General features: G+C 43.8%; 2 protein-coding genes and 2 pseudogenes across 4 annotated transcripts in view; all 4 read left to right on the top strand.

The window, feature by feature from the left end:
• The window catches only part of LOC309549119 (uncharacterized protein), a 2,919,967-nt gene that overhangs the window by 2,812,272 nt on the left and 84,012 nt on the right, over nucleotides 1-23,683 (top strand). Inside the window, exons 26-28 of the mRNA XM_082249156.1 lie at nucleotides 8,473-8,679; nucleotides 8,804-8,924; nucleotides 9,691-9,875. Coding sequence (XP_082105282.1) covers nucleotides 8,473-8,679; nucleotides 8,804-8,924; nucleotides 9,691-9,875 — 513 coding nt within the window. The remainder of the gene's footprint in view (nucleotides 1-8,472; nucleotides 8,680-8,803; nucleotides 8,925-9,690; nucleotides 9,876-23,683) is intronic.
• LOC309548636 (gastrula zinc finger protein XlCGF66.1-like) overlaps nucleotides 1-23,683 on the top strand; it is a 292,938-nt gene that overhangs the window by 185,243 nt on the left and 84,012 nt on the right. The gene's annotated exons all lie outside the window — the stretch shown is intronic.
• LOC309551173 lies at nucleotides 10,117-13,420 on the top strand (annotated as a pseudogene). The gene is made up of 3 exons: nucleotides 10,117-10,164; nucleotides 10,218-10,762; nucleotides 13,095-13,420. The product of its transcript is annotated as an uncharacterized misc_RNA (transcript).
• LOC309549124 (E3 SUMO-protein ligase ZBED1-like) lies at nucleotides 20,323-21,335 on the top strand (annotated as a pseudogene). Its single transcript has 2 exons — nucleotides 20,323-20,666; nucleotides 20,877-21,335. The product of its transcript is annotated as an E3 SUMO-protein ligase ZBED1-like (transcript).

Raw genomic sequence — 23,683 nt, 5'->3', positions numbered from 1 at the left:
ACTTACTCAACCGGCGCTATTACCAGGTACCTATAAGTATATAGAGTGATATATAAAATGCTAAAACGCTAAAACAAATGATATATCTAAAAGCTGCTGCTATAAATATAACCGCATAAAATGAAGGTGCATGATAGTGACAATCAAAACAGAAGTACTAAAACACACTAGCAGCGCTAAAATTCATAAATAATAAATGAAGTGCAGTCCATTGGGATAATGTCCATATGTTCATATAATCATGCAATGTGCCCAGAAGCCGTGAATGGATATATTACACTGGACCCTCCACCGCACCAACGTGCTCCCCCTAATGAGAGACACTCACCAGAAATCTGGTCATACAGGGACTTGTAATGCCAGCCTATCTCAGGCTCAGAAAACGATATCCACAGGAATTTCCCAGGACAAACGGCCCTCGATCAGTCTCAATCGGATCAATTCTTGTGGCCGACCCACAGGAGATTCCAATTACATCAGGGGTAGTACATGTGAAAATAATAGCTCACATAGGGCAATATTGCATGGCTAAAATCAGACTTTACTACCCACAACAGGATCCCCAATAGCTGATGCACTTACAACATATAAAACAAAGCAAGCTTGTCATATAAAGGATGAGGCATAAACCTGCGTGTAGAGGCCAATCCCCGTGGTGTCAGTTCGCCGCCGGTACCAGGCTGTAGCGAGCATCGGGTTCAGCATCAGACGCCAGGTCCTACCTCGTGACCGCGTGACCACGCCCTGACGCGTTTCGTTAGCAAGTAACTTCAACTGAGACGCCCTGACGCCCTGATTATTGCATGATTATATGAACATATGGACATTATCCCAATGGACTGCACTTCATTTATTATTTATGAATTTTAGCGCTGCTAGTGTGTTTTAGTACTTCTGTTTTGATTGTCACTATCATGCACCTTCATTTTATTATATACAGTACATACACACACAGCACAAGGCCGTGTTCACACTACCAGACGGTTCTCAGTGCTGCAGTTCCTCTGAGCTCCACAAGATGGTGATCTCACTTCTACCCAGACAGGAAGTCTCTATGGAAGAAAGACAGGAAGTGATGTCAGAACAGACAGGAAGTTATGTCAGATACAGACAGGAAGTTTCTGGTGAGAGGTGAGTCGTTAGAAGTAGAGAGGAGACGTTGCTGGAAGTGGTAGCAGAGGAGGTAATAAGATCTTCTTTTCTATTTACACCCAGTAACCCCCCCCCCCGTCATGTCCGTCCTCTTCCTCCATAGTCACTGTGACTCTTTTATCTCCAGCAGATGATGATACACACATATATAGTGTGGAAACCTAGATTAACCTCGTATGTTGCAATAAGGGAATCTAAAATCTGCATTTTTATATCATATTACCAGTTATTGATGATTATAAATAAAGTTTTGTATGAATTTAGTGATATATGATGATATAGAAGAAGCAATTCTGGGCTATAAATGATTAAGGAATCTGGGCGGGGGGTTTTAAGACCTCCTCACCTACCAATAGCCCTCCTGGACAAAGATTGGTGATTTCCAATCCAAACACATCGGATATCACCAGGTTAGGAGAGCGCCCTCTCTATTTATATCTAAGCGTAATCCGGCCCCTCATCCACCGGATTATCTGTGACCGGGTACCTGGTGGTGGATTCGCTCTTCTGCTCCTTATGCTGGTATTCCCCATTTACTGCTATAGAGATGTCTGTTGATTAACAGGCACCACAAACTCTGTAAAAATGATTACACTACACAGGCAGCCAATGGGCAATCATGACAATATGCAGTCAACACAATGATGGAGTGCAGGGGTCCGGAGTATGGAGCCCCTTACATTGCTGGTCAGGAGGAAGAAAACATTCCCCAGCCTGCCATGAAGAATGTTCCATCAGTGTCAGAGGGAGGAAAATACTGAGGGCACTGAGCAGAGGCTTAACTAGAACCTTCAGGGCCTTGGTGCAAGAAACCATGAAGGGCCTCCCTGACCCACTGGTCCCAGGCTCTCTCCGTCAGTTAATTTCCCATTGGCTAATGTTGGAGGATGCTGAGCCCACATTAGGGGCAGATCAGGGTCAGCAAGGGGGCTCTGTATGGAGGGGACTCTGCAAAGGCTCAATGTGCTGCACAACCTGTTCTAAGCAATCCTTCTTGGAAAACCTAGCACAGCTTGGTTTCTTCTGCCAAACGGTGCCTCCTGCCCTCCAAATCCTTCTAGGAGACCAAGAGCTAATACTGTACCAGCCTTTTATTAGTTTGCACATAAATACAATATTTCATTGAGCCAAGTTGCTCGACATGTTTCCAATTAAGCTTCTTCTGGAGCTAGTAATTCAATGCTCTATATGGTGATAAAATAAAGATCAATTAGATTTGACCTCTGAGAGGTTAGTGGGGCTGAATTGCTGTGGGGACCTGTGAGGCACGAAGGTAAGAAGGGGCTTTTAGGCTCATATGGGCTCTTGGTCTCTGATGGTCCTCCCACCCCACCTGCACTTACTTTTCTGAACTCCTTAAAGAACTACTACCAGCAAGTGAAGGAAGCCTTCATCATCCCACTGGTCAAGGAATCTGTTGCAGGACACAAAATAGACCAAGAGAAAAACCCCTATCAAATATTGTCCTTTTCCTACCCACACTGGGCTGCTATTGGAGAAAACAGAAGAGACTCCTCCCCTACAGCTCTGTACTCCACCAGCTATCCAATCCCGTCTCTTACAGCAGAGAGTGACAGTGACATCACTCCTGTCAGTCAGCAGGCTGCCGGAGATTGGAGCCTTGCAGCCGGAGTTCTGGCAATTATCCTGATTAGCTGGCAACTCCGGCCAAAAGTCAGCAAGTGCCCCTTCCTGGACATCATGATGACCAGACATTGACCTCACAGAACTGCCTCAGAGGAAACAATTCAAAGGAAGGATTGTATTTATCATTCCTTGTCTGCAGAACTAATACTAATTAAATCCAATTCAGAAATAAAAACAAACCCAACAGAGAAAAAGGAGTTTCTGATCCGGCAGGTCAAGAGGGTCCCGGAACTTCAAAAATGTAGCAAACTCTAAAAAGTCCAAACTAAATGTGTTCCCATGGGTGCAGTAGTTCCTAAATGTACAGCAACCCTCCTATTACCCCCTTACACCCCCATCCTATTATTGTGTGACCAATACAATCCACATAATTCTTACTTTCTTTTCCCAAAGTTATCCGTCTACAAGGAGACCTGTATCGATCAAATGAGGATGGAGGAGGACCGGAGTCACATGACTGAGAAGATACTAAACCTCACCCTGGAGATCATCTACCTGCTGACCGGAGAGGTGAGGAGGATTCTGGGAGGTCACATGACATCACTCTTATCTCTATTAATAAACCACAGACACAGGGGTAACTCTAGGGGGAACAACAGAGGGAGAGGAAGAGGTAGACCACCCTATAGAAAATACAATTCACAAGGGAAGGAATGGAGATAACCATTTTAGATTGTCCAGCAAGAACACCACCAGAGGGGAAGTCACCAATATCCCATCCCAAGGGGGGATACCAGTATCTTATCCTGAGAGGGAGGCCCCAACACCCCATCCCAACTCCGCACCCCACAGGAGGAAAAGGAGGAGAGGTTGTAGATGTAGCAGAAAAGAAAAGGAAAAAAGAGACTTAACTACAGGAATTTTTAACCTCACAGAGATCACCTTTAAGTATGAATTGTTGGTTCTCAGAGAAGGTTTAAAATTCACCCACACACAAAATCTCCAGACAAATTTGAAACTTCCATAGGTTTGGAAAAATTTGCAAGAAGACAATGTTAAAAAGTTTTTTTGGGAGGAACATACAAGCAGAAAACGCAATCTAGACCAATCCCAGTTTGTTCACACAGAATTACGTAACAAAAATCTAACTTTAAATCCAAAAATCCCTCCCACCAGTTCATAGAGGTTTTCAAACGTATGGTACAGAAGGATATTAAAACACTTCCTATGAAAACTATAAATAAAATGTAAAACAGATTCAAGAGGCCATCAAACAACTAGAACAAAACAAAAATATAGTGATAAGACCCGTGGATCAAGGGGGGGGGGGGTCTTGGTGATGCTAACACAAGAAAATTATGATGCAGAAATGCAAAGAATACTCCAGGACCCAACCACCTATAAAAAAAACTACCGGGTAACCCAAATAGTGAATGGAAATCTTCACTTTATAGATTAATCCAAAAGGGGTTAAAATTGGGAGTATTGAATAAGAAAGAGGGGAAGTATCTTCTACCCAAAGTTCCCAAAATCCCAGTGATTTACCAGGCCCCCAAGATACACAAGAATAAAACCACACCACCAGGTAGGCCCATAGTCAGTGGGATAGGGTCCCTATACTCTACACTAGGGAAATACACGGACTCCTTTCTACAGCCGGTATCCATGAAGAGCAAAGCCCATCTAAAAGATGGCAGATAGCTTATTAATCCGATTAAAGACAAAGGGGTAGGGGAACAAACGTTGTTGGCAACAATGGATGTTGAATTCCTTTATACTAACATCAGACAAAGGGATGCCCTTGATGCCACTTTATGGGCTCTTAATAAATATTCAGATCTTACCCCCCCCCCCCCCCCAAACAAATGATTTGACTGAAGCCCTGAATATGACAATGACCAATAATTATTTTTGCTACTCAGGGGACTTCTATAACCAACTAAAAGGAGTGGCAATGGGAGCTGGTTATGCCCCAGTATTGCCAACATCTTTTTTAAAAAAATGGGAGGAAGAACAAATTTTTACTTATCAATGGTCACAACTTAAAATGTACCAACGGTATATAGATGATATATCTGTCATATGGGAGGGATCACAAAGGGAATTGGAGAAGTTCTTAATCCATATAAATGCCAATGAGTACAATATTAAATTCACCCGTACATGGCATACATCGGTAATCCAATTCCTTGACTTGGAAATCATCTTGGTACCCGTACACATTTTAAAGATACTGACCAAAATGGATACATTTCAACCCGGAGTTGTCATCCTCCAAGTTGGATGAAGGCTTTTCCAAAGGGTCAGTTCCTAAGAATAAAGCGGAATTGTAAAAAAGAGGAGGATTACTGCACACAAACGAACATGCTGATTGGAAGGTTCCTGGAAAAAGGATATAATAAACAATGACATGAAACCACTAGGAAACAAGTAGGCCTACTGGATGGAAATACCCTACTGATCCCTAAAAATAGGGACACACAAGGGGACCAGTTCAATTGTGCATTTCTCACAGTTTTCAATGTTCACTATAGAGAGGTAGAAAAAATAGTTAAAATATATTGGCCAATACCTTTAAAGGATCATACTTTGAAAAAAACTCTCCCAAATAAACCTAATTTAATTTACAGGAGGGCCCCAGGGCTGCACAACATGTTGGCCTTAAATGTAACTCAGCCTCTAAAGAGACCTCTCACCTTGGACCATACTGGTTTTTATAGGTGCAAGGGACGTAGAACGGTCAGGAACAGGAGTAGAAACAGTTTACCCCTCTGTTGTCACGGGGAAAAAATATGAGATAAAACAACTCCTAACCTGTGACAGCGGGTATGTCACTTATCTACTCATGTGTCCTTGCAACCTCCAATTTATAGGTCTCACCACAAGAACACTAGCCAAAAGGGTGGGGGAGCACAAAGAGAACATTAGAAAGGGGTATATACATCATAATGTCTCCAACCATTTCAAACCGGTACACAACCAGGACCCGTCACTGTTGAGATTGTGGGGTATAGACAAAGTTCGTCCTTATTGGAGAGGTACAAATATGACCAAAAAGGTCTCCCAAATGGAGACCCAATGGCTATATAGGCTCCAATCACTGTATCCCCAGGGCCTCAACATTGATATTGATTTAAATTGCTTTATTACTGATTACTAATTTTCAACTTCCTTTTCTTAAGAAAACTTTTTATACTTTTATTAAGGTTCATTATTACTATGTAACGGGCTCACCACAGCATGGGGTCCCCCCCCCCCATTACATTGTCTTAATCAGGGAGATTTCATCATTTTTTATATTTTAGTTTTTATTCCTTTTTGAAATCTCTTGTTTACATTTATCTCTCTTTCATTTTTTTTCACATTCCCTTTTCAGTGAAGTGCAGTTTTGCCATCTGACTTGTAAATAGATCAATCATGGTACTAATTGTAGGGCAAAGTCATTATACATTATTTTTTTATGGCAGGTGCAATCTCAAAGATCTAAATGTAGAACCCCTCATGTGTGGTCTGCTCAACCATAAAATTATGATATTTATATTTTTATATTCTTTGCATAAGCGCCATAAATACATTTTTAAAATGTTATACTTCATCATGGTGTTTGTCAGAATGATATACGATTGATTATACACCAGGGTTCCTCCAGCATGTGCGGATGAATATATCCTGATAGAGGCAAACATCTATTCCTATGTTTGCCCCCCCCCCCCCACCTCATTTTGGAGGAGCTTAACCAATCCCACTCATTCATTAATGCAAACCGGAAACAGTCACTTCCTGAAGATGCCAAGTACGGTGAAACGTATGCCTGAGCGGGGATTCCTCACTTCCGTGAATTCCAGGTGACTTCCCTTTCAAGCCTAGTACCGAGAGGGAGGCATGATTGGAACTCTGGCGCCATACGGTTCACATCCACACATGCTGTAGCAATCATCGTGCCGGGCAGACACGGTTACCTGTGAGTGCAAAATCTCTTTTATATCGCTTTTAAAGAAACTTCAATAAAATGACTGCACTAGAAGCCCTTTCAATATCTTTGGTGGAGTACATCCTTACTTCTCTAGCTACATCCAGAGGGGTCTTTGGAGCGGTATGGTGTGAGCCGAGGAACCAATTGGTCCTCTATACAGAGTTTTTTGACTTCCTGTAAATAGGGGTCAAACACTTTTGGTGAGTTGCCATCTACCCTCAGAGCCTCTGTGATGAGGGAACTGGAAGATATCCCCTTCACAGAATCACTCCGTATATTTGGAGTTGGGAACAGTCACATTGGATTTATATTTGCATTTATGTGTCCAGAGCTTCTCCCATTCTTTGGAACTCTCTACCCCAATCTGTCCGACTGTCCCCTAATCTATCCATCTTTAAACGATCCCTGAAAACTCTTCTCTTTAAAGAAGCCTACCCGGCTACTAACTAATAACACTGTTTCACTTGCTCCATCAGCTCATCCCCCACAGCTATTGCCTTTTGTATCAATTGACCCTCCCTTTTAGATTGTAAGCTCTAAGGAGCAGGGCCCTCTGATTACTTTTGTACCAAATTGTAGTGTAACTGTAATGTCTGCCTTCATTTTGTTAAGCTCTGTGCAAACTGTTGGCGCTATATAAATCCTGTATAATAATAATAATAATAATGTGTCACGGATTGGCGTGATTTGTTTTATGTATTTACTATGGATTAGTCCATTACTAGAGCTATGCACTTTAATTCATACAGGTCACTTGTTGGATAATACATTGATTATTTGGTCTAGCTCAACATCTTTATTTACTATAATTTTCATGTATAAAGCTATTTATATCTATTGCACATCGAGGGCGCCATCACCTTCTATTATTAGTCTTATCTCTATTACTAAAATACAGACCTGACCGGAGAGGTGAGGAGGATTCTGGGAGGTCACATGACATCACTCTTATTTCTATTACTAAAACACAGATCTGACCAGAGAGGTGAGGAGGATTCTGGGAGGTCACATGACATCACTCTTATCTCTATTAATAAAACACAGACCTGACCAGAGAGATGAGGAGGATTCTGGGATTCTAACATGACATTCCTATTGGTTCTTCAATACAGAGATTCCCTCTTCTGAAGTCAGGTGATCATATGACCATCACAGTGCCTCCATGTGACTCCCTAAATCCTGAGAAACGCAACATGCAGAAGATTCTAGAAGTCACTAAGAAGATGATGGAGCTGCTGATAGGAGAGGTGAGCGGTGCTGGGAATTCTGGGACATTATCCAGTAACAGACAAGGGATGTGTCTGGATGGTGACTGTATCATTGTGTGTGTCAGGTTCCTATAAGGTGTCAGGATGTCACTGTCTATTTCTCCATGGAGGAGTGGGAGTATTTAGAAGGACACAAGGATCTCTACAAGGACGTCATGATGGAGAATCAGCCGCCCCTCACATCACTGGGTAAGAGGAGACTTTATTGTAAAGGAGAGAGCAGTACGGAGGATCCACCTAGATCCCCCATCATCTGATAAACACATAGAAACAATGTATTCAGTCAGTGTGTGTGTTTCCTACAGATGGATCCAGTAATGGGAACCCACCAGAGAGATGTCCCCGTCCTCTGTATTCCCAGGATTCCACACAGGAAGGTCACACCATCCCTCACCATCATCAGGTAGATGAGGAACAATCACTGATAGTATCATTAGGATCTGTACATTATCTGCATTGTTACCATTGATGTCATTTTTATTATATATTCAGAGTGGAATCCTCGGGGATGATAATATTGTTGTTAAAGAAGAGTATAAAGAGGAGGATGAGGAGTATGGAGTGATGGAGGAGTTTTCAGAAGGACACAAGGATATGATGGAGCCACCTAATACCAGGAACCCACCAGAGAGATGTCCCCGTCCTCTGTATTCCCGGGATTCCACACAGGAAGGTCACACCATCCCTCACTGTTACAAGGTTGGTGGGACAGAGAATATAGAATGTGGACTCGTGGAGACGATGTGTGGATTCTTTTTGGTGAGGTCACAATAATAATTATTATGTCATACAGATGTTATTATTGATCTTTCTCTTGGTTTAGGGTGAAGATCCGATAGATATAAAAGTTGATGTTAAAACAGAAGACAAAGAGACCTATGAGAGGGATGATCAACATTCTGTAGAGGTGGATGGAATAACGGGGACATCAAAGATCAGCACAGGTGGGTCCTTAACATTAAATACATTACATACTTCTGACCCCTGCAGTATATACTCTATATTGTACATTACATAATTCTGATACTATATAGTCCTATCAGTTGTATCTTATACATTAAGTTGTACATTACATAGTCCTGCTCTCCCCTCTACCCACTGCTATATATACACATAATATGGATTCTCTTTTGTTACACCCATTTCCTACCAGCTAGACATTTTATATCTGATGATCTGATTGGAGGACAGACTTTTACATGGTGATAATAATGTGATAACATCCTCCAACTTAGGAACCTTAAACAGAAAGTGATAATGAGGGAGGAGTCAGTAACCCAATGATGGAGATCTTCAGGATCAGTCCAGTCTTCATCTTGGTTGTTCTCCCCCCATCCTCACTCTCTGACCTCTGGTGGGACTCAGCCCCGCTGTTATTCATGACTAAATTATGGACTAAATAAGGAAGTGCGGGACTTCTTGTGTTGGGAAGATGGCAATGAGTGATAGAGGGGGAGGGGACACTCGTCCTATAATCCCCTCATCACTGTCACTCCTATAAAAGACAGTTCTCGTGGTTCCCTCACTCTGTGACTAAGGCCCATGAATGAAGAAATGAACTGGTAGAAGATCAGAGGACCCATTTACTAGTTACTTTGAGGGTGGAATTGTAAGATCCTCAGAGACAAAGCTGCCTGATGTGGGCGGAGTCCTGCTTTTGGAGAACCAATCGGCTCATGTCTAGTAATAATCTTTGTATTTCTATTTTAGTAGATGGACGGGAGATGAGGAAAACCTCAGAGGATTGTCTCACTTTGTCTCCAGACTGTAAAGTGGAAGATGAGGACATCACGCAGTATAGTCCAGGAGAAAACCCGGCTAACTCAAATGTCCATCCGGCACCACACAGTGTAGATGGACCATCGTATTCCTCTTATCCTGAGGAACCTCAGACTGTGAGGGACGGTGCCGGACCATCGTATTCCTCTTATCCTGAGGAACCTCAGACTGTGAGGGACGGTGCCGGACCATCGTATTCCTCTTATCCTGAGGACCCTCAGACTGTGAGGGACAGTGCCGGACCATCGTATTCCTCTTATCCTGAGGAACCTCAGACTGTGAGGGACGGTGTCGTCCTTCCAACAGATAAGAGGTTTTTCTGTACTGAGTGCGGGAAGTGTTTCCAATCTACATTCCATGTTAATAGACATAAAAGATCCCACACCGGGGAAAAAACACATTCCTGTCCTGAGTGCAGGAAATGTTTTTCAGGGAAGTCCAATCTTTACAAACATAAGAAATCTCACAAGGGGGAGAAGCCATATTTCTGTCCTGAGTGTGGTAAATGTTTTTCACAGAAGTCCAGTCTTTGCAGACATCAAAGATCTCATAGGGGGGAGAAGCCGTATTCCTGTTATGAGTGCGGGAAATGTTTTTCACTGAAGTTCTATCTTGACACACATCAGAGGACTCACACAGGTCAGAAGCCGTATTCCTGTCCTGAGTGTGGGAAATGTTTTTCACAAAGGTCCAGTCTTTCCACACATCGGAGATCTCACACAGGGCAGAGGCTGTATTCCTGTCCTGAGTGCGGGAAATGTTTTTCATTGAAGTCCAATCTTTACAAACATCAGATATCTCACAAGGGGGAGAAGCCCTATTCCTGTCCTGAGTGTGGGAAATGTTTTTTCACAGAAGTCCAGCCTTTGCAGACATCAGAGATCTCATATGGGGGAAAAACCGTATTCCTGTTCTGAGTGTGGAAAATGTTTTTTAGTGAAGTCTCATCTTGACACACATCAGAGATGTCACACGGGGGAGAAGCAGTATTCCTGTCCTGAGTGTGGGAAATGTTTTTCACAGAAGTCCTATCTTTACATACATCAGAGATCTCACACAGGAGAGAAGCCGTATTCCTGTCCTGAGTGCGGGAAATGTTTTTCACTGAAGTTCTATCTTGACACACATCAGAGGACTCACACAGGTCAGAAGCCGTATTCCTGTGCTGAGTGTGGGAAATGTTTTTCACAAAGGTCCAGTCTTTCCACACATCAGAGATCTCACACAGGGCAGAGGCTGTATTCCTGTCCTGAGTGTGGGAAATGTTTTTCACGGAAGTCAAATCTTGACACACATCAGAGATCTCACAGAGGGGAGAAGCAGTAGTCTTGTCCTGAGTGCGGCAAATTTTTTCTCAGATGTCCCATCTTTTCACACATCAGAGATCTCACACGGGGGAGAAGCCGTATTCCTGTCCTGAGTGCGGGAATTGTTCCTGACTGAAGTCCTATCTTCCTGTACATCAGGGATCCCACACAACCCTCGAGGTGTATTAGTGCCTTGAGTGTGGAAAATGTCTTCTATATGAATGTTGGTGGACATGTGTGGAAGAAGCACACCCTGATATACACCTCAGATATACTCCATGGCTGATCTTCATCATGTAAGAAACAGTTTCATGGGTGTGGAAATTTTTGATAAAACGACTTATCCAAGGGACTAAATCGGGGTCCCAATCTACTTGCCCCTATGACAGTCTACTTGTCCCTTACAATGAAAAGAAATAGCTGCACTCAGATGTGGTCAAAATCCAGGTTTATTAGACATCCCAATGTGGCAAAAAAGTGGCAAGGTAGACGCGTTTCACACACTAAGATATGTGCTTAGTCGTTACAAGGAAAAACTGGTATAACATCTCGATATATACACACACATGTGTTCAATAAACAATTAACAATTGATAATAGGTGGTACAAGTGAAGAGGTAAACCATTATCCTGGATTGCAGGTGATACAAATGCACCCTTTAAAACATCTTGATTTCAGTGATGAACAATGTGAACAATTCGAATTGCATAGTGTATGGGCATGAAAAAAACTTTTTTATATAAAATCCTAAAAGGAAAAGAAACAAGTGCATGTGTAGATTGGATGAAACATGTGAACGAGAAAAGAAACTTATATAAAGTATAATAATAAAAATTGTTAAAAACAACCTATGCAATATAATCAATAAAACATGAATAAGCACATAGGTGTAAATACATGAAATGCATTATGACATTATGGATTATCCGCTATATATATATATATATATACATATGACAACCAACCATTCCCCCATAAAAGCAAAATCATAGAGAAATGGAATGGCCAGGAGTGTGTAACATCGGACAAACCACCGATTGTATGTACATCTGACCGTGTATGTGGGCGAAAAACAGGAAAAAAGGAAATATATATAAAGAATCGGATAAGACCAATAGATATATATATCTAAGAACATATGTAAATAGAGGGCGAGACAAGAGAAATGTATATGAATGTAAAATGAGTCACATATATTATATTATATTAATGAATACTAGATAGTGGGATGTTAAACTGTCTATAGCATAAAACAAACTATGCTGGTCTCGTATATCGTTTATTTTGCTTTATAATATTTTATTTTGTTGTTATTTTATTAATTTTATTTTAGTTTTATTTTATATATTATAGGTATGTGTGGATCTAAGATTACAATGGTACACAAATAAATAAAGCACTGCCGCATCCTGAGAGGGATAAAAAATAGAATAAAATAAAATAAAATAAAAACTTCACCAGGTGTTGCAGTGATTTATCGAGTGTATCAAAGTAGAAAGATTCCCCGCTGGAGAAAACAGACTAATCCTCCGCGGTATGTAATGAGAGGGGAAAGAGAAGCCCTATGCGTGTTATTATCAACAAAATTATCAACAAGGTTATAAGTACATATCTATATGGACATGAATCACATCATACAAGATATATATATATATATATATATATATATGATTGATGCACAGGGTGGTCTTATTCATAGAAATGGGTCACATCCCATTCAAAGTTCATACCTTGTGGTATACGGGTCTATAAATGAAAAATCTAAAAGACCTCTCTTTTGCATAATAGCCAAAAGGTGTCGTCGTCCCAACCACCCCCCGTAGGGGTGATTTGATTTTTTGGATAATTTGTATTTTCATTGCTGTATTGTCCCCATTATGGTACATATTAAAATGTTTAGCTAAATTAGTTTTGGAGTTTTTGGTCACACTATATAAATGTTCATTGAACCGGTCACGTAAACGCCTGATTGTCCTGCCCACATATTGCATATGGCAAATGTTACATAATTGGTTTTACAATTAAAGATATGATTAATGTTGTAACTTTTAAAAAACTATACACTAAACTACACACCATGCCAAGCTCACTTTCTCCACCCCCTACAGCGCAGAATTCAAAGAAGTCAGAGACATCATTTACAGACATCTTCCCATGTTATGCGCCAATGAAATATGTGCCAACATACTTCAAGAAGGCATTAATGTGGTTCTCCGGCGTGCCCGCACTGTTGGACAGGGACTATCCCCCAGTTTCTTCTGTAGAAATGTCCCTAAAATGCCTACTTGGTTACACTTTAAAGGGAACTACAAATGTGGAGCCAATGGATGCCCGTGTTGCAGCCACATACTAACGGGAAATCAATTTACTTCCAATCATACGGGTAAAAGTTACAACATTAATCATTTCTTCTTCTTTAAGAACAATGTAACATGTTCCCGTAGGTGAACTTCTCCCCGCACTGCTGTCACACAGAGGGCTTGGATCGCTGAGTCGCTGCAGGAACAGGAACATGTAACATGTACCCGAAGGGGAATTTCTCCCCGCACTGCTGTCACACAGAGGGCTCGGATCGCTGAGCCTCTGCAGGAATAGAAACATGCAACATGTTCCCAAAGGTGAACTTCTCCCCGCACTGCTGTCACACAGAGGGCTCGGATCGCTGAGCCGCTACAGGAACATGTAACATGTTCCCGAAGGTGAACTTCTCCCCGCACTGCTGTCACACAGAGGGCTTGGATTGCTTAGCCGCTGCAGGAATAGGAAAATGTAACATGTTCCCAAAGGGGAACTTCTCCCCGCCCTGCTGTCACACAGAGGGCTCGGATCACTGAGCCTCTGCAGGAACATGTAACATGTTCCCGAAGGTGAACTTCTCCCCACCCTGCTGTCACACAGAGGGCTCGGATCACTGAGCCTCTGCAGGAACAGGAACATGTAACATGTTCCCGAAGGTGAACTTCTCCCCGCACTGCTGTCACACAGAGGGCTCGGATCACTGAGCCTCTGCAGGAACAGGAACATGTTCCCAAAGGTGAACTTCTCCCCGCACTGCTGTCACACAGAGGGCTCTGATCGCTGAGTCGCTGCAGGAACAGCAACATGTAACATGTTCCCGAAGGTGAACTTCTCCCCGCACTGCTGTCACACAGAGGGCTCGGATCACTGAGCCTCTGCAGGAACAGGAACATGTTCCCAAAGGTGACCTTCTCCCCGCACTGCTGTCACACAGAGGGCTTGGATTGCTGAGCCGCTGCAGGAATAGGAAAATGTAACATGTTCCCAAAGGGGAACTTCTCCCCGCCCTGCTGTCACACAGAGGGCTCGGATCACTGAGCCTCTGCAGGAACATGTAACATGTTCCCGAAGGTGAACTTCTCCCCACCCTGCTGTCACACAGAGGGCTCGGATCACTGAGCCTCTGCAGGAACAGGAACATGTAACATGTTCCCGAAGGTGAACTTCTCCCCGCACTGCTGTCACACAGAGGGCTCGGATCACTGAGCCTCTGCAGGAACAGGAACATGTTCCCAAAGGTGAACTTCTCCCCGCACTGCTGTCACACAGAGGGCTCTGATCGCTGAGTCGCTGCAGGAACAGCAACATGTAACATGTTCCTGAAGGTGAACTTCTCCCCGCACTGCTGTCACACAGAGGGCTCGGATCACTGAGCCTCTGCAGGAACAGGAACATGTTCCCAAAGGTGAACTTCTCCCCGCACTGCTGTCACACAGAGGGCTCCGATCGCTGAGTCGCTGCAGGAACAGCAACATGTAACATGTTCCCGAAGGTGAACTTCTCCCCGTACTGCTGTCACACAGAGGGCTCGGATCGCTGAGCCTCTGCAGGAACAGGAACATGTAACATCTTCCCGAAGGTGAACTTCTCCCCGCACTGCTGTCACACAGAGGGCTTGGATAGCTGAGGCTCTGCAGGAACATGTAACATGTTCCCAAAGGTGAACTTCTCCCCGCACTGCTGTCACACAGAGGGCTCTGATCGCTGAGTCGCTGCAGGAACAGCAACATGTAACATGTTCCCGAAGGTGAACTTCTCTCCGCACTGCTGTCACACAGAGGGCTTGGATAGCTGAGCCTCTGCAGGAACAGGAACATGTAACATGTTCCCAAAGGTGAACTTCTCCCCGCACTGCTGTCACACAGAGGGCTCCGATCGCTGAGTCGCTGCAGGAACAGCAACATGTAACATGTTCCCGAAGGTGAACTTCTACCCGTACTGCTGTCACACAGAGGGCTTGGATCGCTGAGCCTCTGCAGGAACAGGAACATGTAACATCTTCCCGAAGGTGAACTTCTCCCCGCACTGCTGTCACACAGAGGGCTTGGATAGCTGAGGCTCTGCAGGAACATGTAACATGTTCCCAAAGGTGAACTTCTCCCCGCACTGCTGTCACACAGAGGGCTCTGATCGCTGAGTCGCTGCAGGAACAGCAACATGTAACATGTTCCCGAAGGTGAACTTCTCCCCGTACTGCTGTCACACAGAGGGCTCGGATCGCTGAGCCTCTGCAGGAACAGGAACATGTAACATCTTCCCGAAGGTGAACTTCTCCCCACACTGCTGTCACACAGAGGGCTTGGATAGCTGAGCCGCTGCAGGAACAGGAACATGTGACATGTTCCCAATGGTGAACTTCTCCCCGCACTGCTGTCACACAGAGGGCTCGGATCGCTGAGCCTCTGCAGGAACAGGAACATGTAACATCTTCCCGAAGGTGAACTTCTCCCCGTACTGCTGTCACACAGAGGGCTCGGATCGCTGAGCCGCTGCAGGAACAAGAACATGTAACATGTTCCCGAAGGTGAACTTCTCCCCGCACTGCTGTTGCACAGAGGGCTTGGATCACTGAGCCGCTACAGGAACATGTAACATGTTCCTGAAGGTGAACTTTTTTTCTTTAACCCTTTCACTGCCAGAGCTGGTTTTGCATTTTCTGCCCACATGTTTAACAATTTATTTGAGGCCTGAAGATTATATAAATCCCCCAAAACATTAAATAATTTCTGAAAGCAGACACCCTAGAGCAGTGGTCCTCAACTCCAGTCCTCAGGGCTCACTAACAGGCCAGATTTTAAGTATTACCTTGGGGAGATGCAGACTAGAGTACTGCAATCACTGAGCAGCAAATGATATCACCTGGGATGTATTTCAGTTATCTTGCAAACCTGGCCTGTTAGGGGCCCTGAGGACCAGGGTTGAGGACCACTGCCCTAGAAAATAAAATAGTGGTAGTTCCAATTCTTTATGTCACACAATATTACCGCAAAAGTCCAGGAAACGCAAAATATCAGTAAATAACACACAGTTCATTTTAGGGGGCACAAAAACACAATAAAATACCCAATTTTTTCAGTAAAATATAAAAGCCGAGGTTTCACCGAGTAAATAGATACCCAACATTTCACACCTTAAATGTGCCTTCGCCTGTGAAATGGTGACAAACTTCAGTACCCTATATTTTCTATAGGTGACGCTATAAAAGCCCCCTATAGGTCATCAGTTTAGTGTTATGGAGGAGGTTTGGTGCTGGAATTATCGCTCTCATTCCGGTGTGTGCGGCGATATGTAACGTGTATCACAATCAATGTTTTCAGGCGTAGGCGCCCCAAGTGCTGCGTTTATGTTTGTAAGTGTGTATATGTGTGGGTGGGGGGGGCATCAAAAAGTGTTTGGAGGGGGGATTTTATGTGCCTGGGTGTAACTTTAATTTTGTACGAGTAAAAAAAAATGCTTTGGTTTTTTTTTTACTTACATTTTTTCATGCACATGTCTATTATCCTGCTAATCTTTATAACTCATGACCAGCTGACTTTGACCCCGCCATTTATCACCGTCTCCTTGCTATGTACCCCAAGCGTTGTGTAAGTGGCACAGATGTTAATTTACAATGTTATAAAATTATATGATTGCTATGTATTTTTATTTCCTGTAAATAGACCCCTTAGTTCCTTGGCCAGGCATGGCTTCATACAGACATCTGAGGTCCTCCTCATACACTGGTGAGTTCAGTACACACTGAAGGATAGAACGTCATCAAAGCAACAATATTAAAGCTACCATTCATTTAAACCTGAAAATGTGCATTTGGCCATTAGATTGCGCCAAGTATGATAGATGTTAGAGCCATCTAATGAACAAATGTAACATTGTTTATTTTCATTTGATGGAAAACTTTCACCCAGCTCAGCAGATCCCTTCATTCCTCCAATACCCCCATTCACACAGAAGGAATGTACATGCATTGTCACCGGGCAGATTACTATGTAAATTATTTATGAATAGACCGCTAAATGTCAGGAGACATTTATATAAAGATGGGAAGTATGGAGCAGATAAATGAATAGACCTCCTAGCAATGTTATTACCAGGCTGCAGCTAGGGGGAGCTCTAATGTGATCACAGCAGTGTGATCCCATATAGCTCCCCCAAACCCTTTCACTGCCAGAGCTGTTTTTGCATTATTTTTGCACACATGGTAAAATGCAGATTTTGGGCCTGAAGATTAGATAAAACCCCCAAACATATATTTTCTGAAAGCAGAGGCCCTGGAGAATAAAATGGTGGTAATTGTTAAGGTGTTCCTTGTACACAAATGTCACCTTCATATCCAGGTTTATTTTCTCTTTTCCCCCATTTTCTATGGTGTGATCTTTTCTACAATACTTTGCTATTCATAAAATAGTGAAAAATTAGTGTAATAACCACAACAACACCTCTCCATTCACATTGGCGCCATGATGAAAATATATAAACAGTAAAAAAAGTGAAAAGATGTGCAAACATCACATTCCAAACATTCCTCAAACAAAGTCCATTAATAAGTGTGAGGAAGAAAGTTCTCCGCTTCCTTATATAAACACCACTTAGTGCTCGTGTCATTCTTCTCCCCTCTGGGGGGCGCTCACCACAACTATATGCCTCCCACCTCCATGGGTGGGAACACACACACATTATACACAATGTTTGGGTAAAATATAAAAGATGAGGTGTGATGAGTAAATAGATACCAAACACGTCCAGTAATAAAATTGTGTGCCTGTGACTAGGGCTGCTGAATATAATCGAAAGATCGATGCAACGCGATTCGACCCTTCGCGATTCTGCATCGATGCGGGTTGCCGGCATAATCGATTAGGAAATGACGTCATCAGCCGCAGCCACGCCCTATCGCGCAAGGGAGAAAAAGTCACAAGAACGGCAGCGGATTGGTGGGTTAGTGGCGGGAGCTTAATAAAAAGGCTCCGCCCCTCCCCTTCCGTCTCTTTGACCCGGGCCGAGGCGCAGCAAGACATCCCCCGCGTGTATCGGCGTCCCACCTGCGGCCTTGCAGCCAAGAAGCCAGCCAGCCAGCCAAGCCAGAAGCCAGTCCACACTCCACAGCACAGGAGCGAGGAGCCCCAAGTGCGTCCCCATCGCAGCCAGCCAGCGCCGCCAGCCTCACCGTAGCCGACCATCCCAGGCCCAGCCTCCGCCACTGCCAGTGACGCCAGCCGCCCGCCACAGAGCAGCACAGCACATGTCTGATGGGGGGGCTGGGACAGGGGACGGTCGGTCGGGGCCTGGGGGTACTGTTCTGCTGTGGCAGTCTGGCAGCCAGGGGGGCTCTCTCTGAGTGTCAGTGGGGGCCTGGGGGTCTCTGTCAGTGTCAGCTGTGGGGGTCTGGGCAAGGGGGGGACTCACTCAGTGTTTGTCAGTGCTGTGGGGGATTGGGGAAGGTGTGGGACATCCAGGTCTCTGTCAGTGTCACTGTCAGCTGTGGGGGTCTGGGCAAGGGGGGGACTCACTCTCAGTGTTTGTCAGTGCTGTGGGGGATTGGGGAAGGTGTGGGACAGTGGGACATCCAGGTCTCTGTCAGTGTGTCCGGCTGTCAGCTCAGCTGTGGGGGGAGGGGGGTCTCTGTCAGTGTCACTGTCACAGGCAGCTGTGGGGTAAGGGGGGGCCCCGGGGGTTTTGGCTCAGTGCATGCATAAGAGGGAGTCTGACAGACAGACAGTCATATTTTATGAAAGATGTTGCTTGGTTGACTTGTTGCGGCTTAGTTTACAAGTGGTATTTTTTTTTTTTTTTTAAACACTGACAGAGTTTGGCAACTTACGTAATCCGTCTCCATCACATACGTGGTAGTATGGCGGTAATGGCAGAAGGAGAAAAAGACAGAGAGATAAAAAATGCACCTAGCGTTTTAAGAGCAAACATCTGGGCACATTTCGGATTTTACGAACACACAGGGAAGCGTGAGTTGGACAAGACACACGCCGTATGTAAAGCCTGTCACACAAAAATTAAATACCTAGGGAATACTACGAACTTGAGAAACCATGTTAGCCGTTTTCACTCTGAGTTAATAACACCTGTCGCCACCACTGCCAAGGAAAGACAGCTAGACCCAGATCAGCCAAGAATTGATGCCATACTGTCAACTTATCCGCCCAACTCAGAAAAAGGGAAGAAACTAACCAAAGCTGTGGCAGCTTTCATCGTCAAGGACCTACGGCCTTACTCAGTTGTGGACAACGCCGGGTTTCGCTACCTTGTGAAGACGCTAGAGCCACGTTATAAGATCCCATCACGCAGTCACTTTACAGAAAATGTTATACCTGCACTCTACCACGACACCAAAGCTCAGGTACTTGCGTCAATGAACCAAGCCAGTCGAGTCGCAATAACGTGTGATTCATGGACTTCAGTCACAACGGAGTCCTATGTTACAATAACAGCACATTACGTTACTAAGGACTGGCAGGTCTTGTCACATGTGTTGCAAACAAGAGCCATTTATGAGTCTCACACAGGTGCTCATCTGGCAGAGCTACTGTCTCATGTCGTGGAAGAATGGCAGCTGTCTGATAAATCTGTAGTGCTTGTGACCGACAACGCGGCGAACATGATAGTTGCAGCTCAAGTTGGTAAATTTCCTCATGTTAAATGTTTTGCCCATACACTCAATCTTGCATGTCAGCGGGCACTGAAAGGGGACACGCTCTCCAGGCTTCTCGCCAGAGTGCGACGAATATCCACATTCTTCCATCGCAGCACTAGAGCAAGCCACTGTCTAAAAGAAAAACAGAAATGTCTGGGCCTGAAGAATCATAAGCTAATAACTGATGCGCCAACAAGATGGAACAGCACATATGACATGGTCGAGAGGTTGGCACAAACCTGCAGTTTGTGCCACCTTGCTGTCTCCAGAAGTCAGAAAAGGAGAGTCTGATCTCTGCACTCTCAATGAAACAGATGTGTCAAATGCAGAGGACGCTGTGAGTGCATTAAAGCCAATGAAGGATGCAACCTTGCTGATGTCAGAAGAGCGCAACTCAACAGTGTCTCTCATTGCCCCTCTAAATGCACAACTGCTCCAGAGCATGACAGACACCATGGGAGACACACCCATGACCCATGAGATCAAGAATGCCATCAAAACAGATCTCCTGAAGAGGTACAGCAGTGAGGCAGAGAAGAAGATCCTTCATACAGCCTCTGCACTGGATCCTCGCTTTAAAGGACTGCCTTTTATTCTCACAGAGGAGGAGAGATTGGAGATATACAGAGGAGTGACTGAGGAGGCTGCATCTTTGGAGGTAATTAGAATTTCATCATGTTTCCTCCCAGACAGCTAGAAGCTCAGCTACATTGTGTTGTGTAATAACATGCCCTGATTCACTGATGCGGTGTGGGAAGTGGAACTGTATGGTATGGATTACCGTGCAGTTTTCCACACCTCATCAATGAATCACACTCTTAGTCAGTTCAGCTCTTCTTATACTATTATCTTTTGTTCAAACACACAGATTACATCTAATAGAAGGACAAATGTGGATGAAGTGCCTAGGGAAAAAGCAACTGTGGAAGAAGAAACAACACCCATTCAGGACAGCCATTCTCCTCCCAAAAAAAAGGCCACAACATGGCTGCTCATGACTTTGCTGGGGCAGTCTTTCACTGAGGGTGCAATAGAACCTAAGACCCCCTATGCCAAGGCAGAAGACGAAATGGAAAAATATTGTAAAGCCCCACCTCTGCCTCTCACTGAGGACCCTTTGAAATGGTGGCGTGAGCATGAGGTCATATTCCCCCTCCTCTCTCAGCTGTCAAAGCAATACTTATGTATCCCAGGTACAAGTGTATCTGCAGAGCGGGTTTTCTCTACTGCAGGAGATGTTATAACAGCGAAAAGAAGCAGTCTGAAACCTGAGCATGTGGATCATCTAGTGTTCTTACAGAAAAACCTACATGTTCCCAAATGCTAAGCACTGAAATAATTACTAATTCATGTTTTTAATGAATTAGTAATTACTAATTCAATCTGGCGCCAGTCACCAGTCAGTCACATCACCAGTCTTATAGAATAGAAAATGCCATCAGACAGCAACAGTCTGAGCATATAAACAGACCAGTAAGTGTGCCATATCCTAAAATTTGCTGATTTAAAGAACATGGAAAATTGGGAAGAAAGGATTTTCTAGGCACATACCGTAGATTAAAATATAATGTTTATTCAATTTTCACAGACAAAAATGAAAAAAAGGGGGAGGAGCAAAAACATACATAATGAAAAAATACAATGTAAAAACCGATTAGGGCCTTGATGGCTTACTAATCATCTAATAGCACATACAGCGGAACTCATAAAATGTGGTTCTTGACAGTTACATTACTGTTAAACATGACAAGGATGATGGATAAATAGCGGAGATCCTGTCAGAGGTCAATCCAATGGCAGGCACCGTTGAACACGGAGTCAGAAAAATTATGACAAAGAGTAATATTTCAAATGCTCAACATGTTTCGCCTCAAGAGAGGCTTCATCTGGAGCCTACTTGTAAATATGTAGGAAAGTTCTGTATGAAACAAAGATGTGATAATTAAACACATGTTTTCATATAAACAAATATCATATATGTTGTTATCTAAGGTTTAGAAAATCGCATGTATGTTAATGATGACCCATCCAGTCACCGGTTGGGGATATGCATGCAGATGAGTGGCACAACCAACAGTGGCACAACGGGTAATGCACCCCAGAGGCACACCCAATGATCACATGTGGGGGACCACAGCGTAATAATGGATAAATACCTGTTTATTAGTGATACTAAAAAAATAACAAAAAAATAGCAGACCAGCAGGTAAAAGCGTATGGTATTAACCTACCTGAATATTGGTTAGGCAGGGCATAAGTCACTGCACTGTAATTGCTGGTAATTAACGAAGGGACACTCATGGACCAGTCAGAGCTTAGTATAGTTTGCAAAAGGGTAGCCCAGGGTGGGTATAAACCTGGCTGCCATCTGGATTAGGATATAATGGTATCCATTAGTCTCAAACTGAAAAACTGCATCAATAGGCCACTTAATCCGTGATTAGTAAGGAAAAGATAACTGCCGTGTGTACATTACTACAGCAGGGAGTGAGGAAAAAAAAGGGGGGGGAAGAGGGAGGGGAAGGAGAAAAAGAGGGGGGATATACCAAATAGGTGGAAGGCCATAGAGTGGACCCAAAATGGTGCAACCCGTATGAAGCATGCAAAAGGATAATAAACGACACCCAGATAATATTGGGTGGACTAAAGTCTATGTGTGTAGATTATAAAGTGCAGAGGAAAGAGTCTAAACCATCCACCGGAGTAAGACAGAGGATAGCCATAAAATATAAAGTCTTACCAAGCATTAACAACACTGAGTTCGTTTCCAAACAACCAATTGGGTGAACCCCAAAAGTTAGGTCCACTAAAAATGGTATATAGAAGGCCTGTGATAGGTATGGGTATCAATAGCGTCCCAAAAGTAACATGGAAAGTATATTAGCAAAAGTTGCAATCGGATTATGCCAGTGGAAAGTGAATACCTTTAGACAGCTCTGCAATGTAAGTCCATGGTGTCCTCTCCGGATGGGGAACCGCCGCCACAACGAGGCCTGAGTGTATGGCCTCTTTATAGTGTGGACCCCGAGCGGCTCGTCATAGATGTCACCGCTCCGGCCACGCCCCCCGACGTAGTCACGCGATATCCAAAGCGGCCGAGAGGCCGCCACGGAAACCGCAGAACCATTCGGGGAGAATAGGCGCATGCGCAGGACAATCGATGTCCCCACATCCGCCCATTATGCCGTAGGACGCCAACACCGGATGTGAAGCATCACTACGGCTTACCTGGCCGCACATGTGTCAGAAATGGGAGCCGCCCGGAGAACATCCCGCAGCGCCACCCCTGGCAGCCGCCCAAACTGCATGCAACTCCACAACATGACAGTAACCTAGGGGGGACAGGTCATCACCTAATAGTGAGAGAAATTGTTGAATAAAGCAGAAAAAAAAGGGAAAATTAATTACTTACAGTTTGTCATCATAATATTATGGAATATCAAAGAAAATACATATATAAAGAGAGAAACAATGATATTGCGTCAAAAAATGACCTATAACTCTACCGTACATCAATGTGGATAAATAAGAAATACTATAGGTTAATGAATATAAAATGCCATATGGAAAGGAAGTATATGTCTTTTTAATAAGTAAGAATACTTATTATGTAAGCAACAAAAGTCATATCTCTTACTTACACACATTTGTTAACCAACAATAGGGAAAGGGGGC

This window comes from Pelophylax lessonae, assembly GCF_965119305.1.
Source record: "Pelophylax lessonae genome assembly, chromosome: 3".
Taxonomy (NCBI): Eukaryota; Metazoa; Chordata; class Amphibia; order Anura; family Ranidae; genus Pelophylax; species Pelophylax lessonae.
Note: the sequence above shows the minus strand (reverse complement) of the source record. Positions and strands in the feature narration are given on the sequence as shown.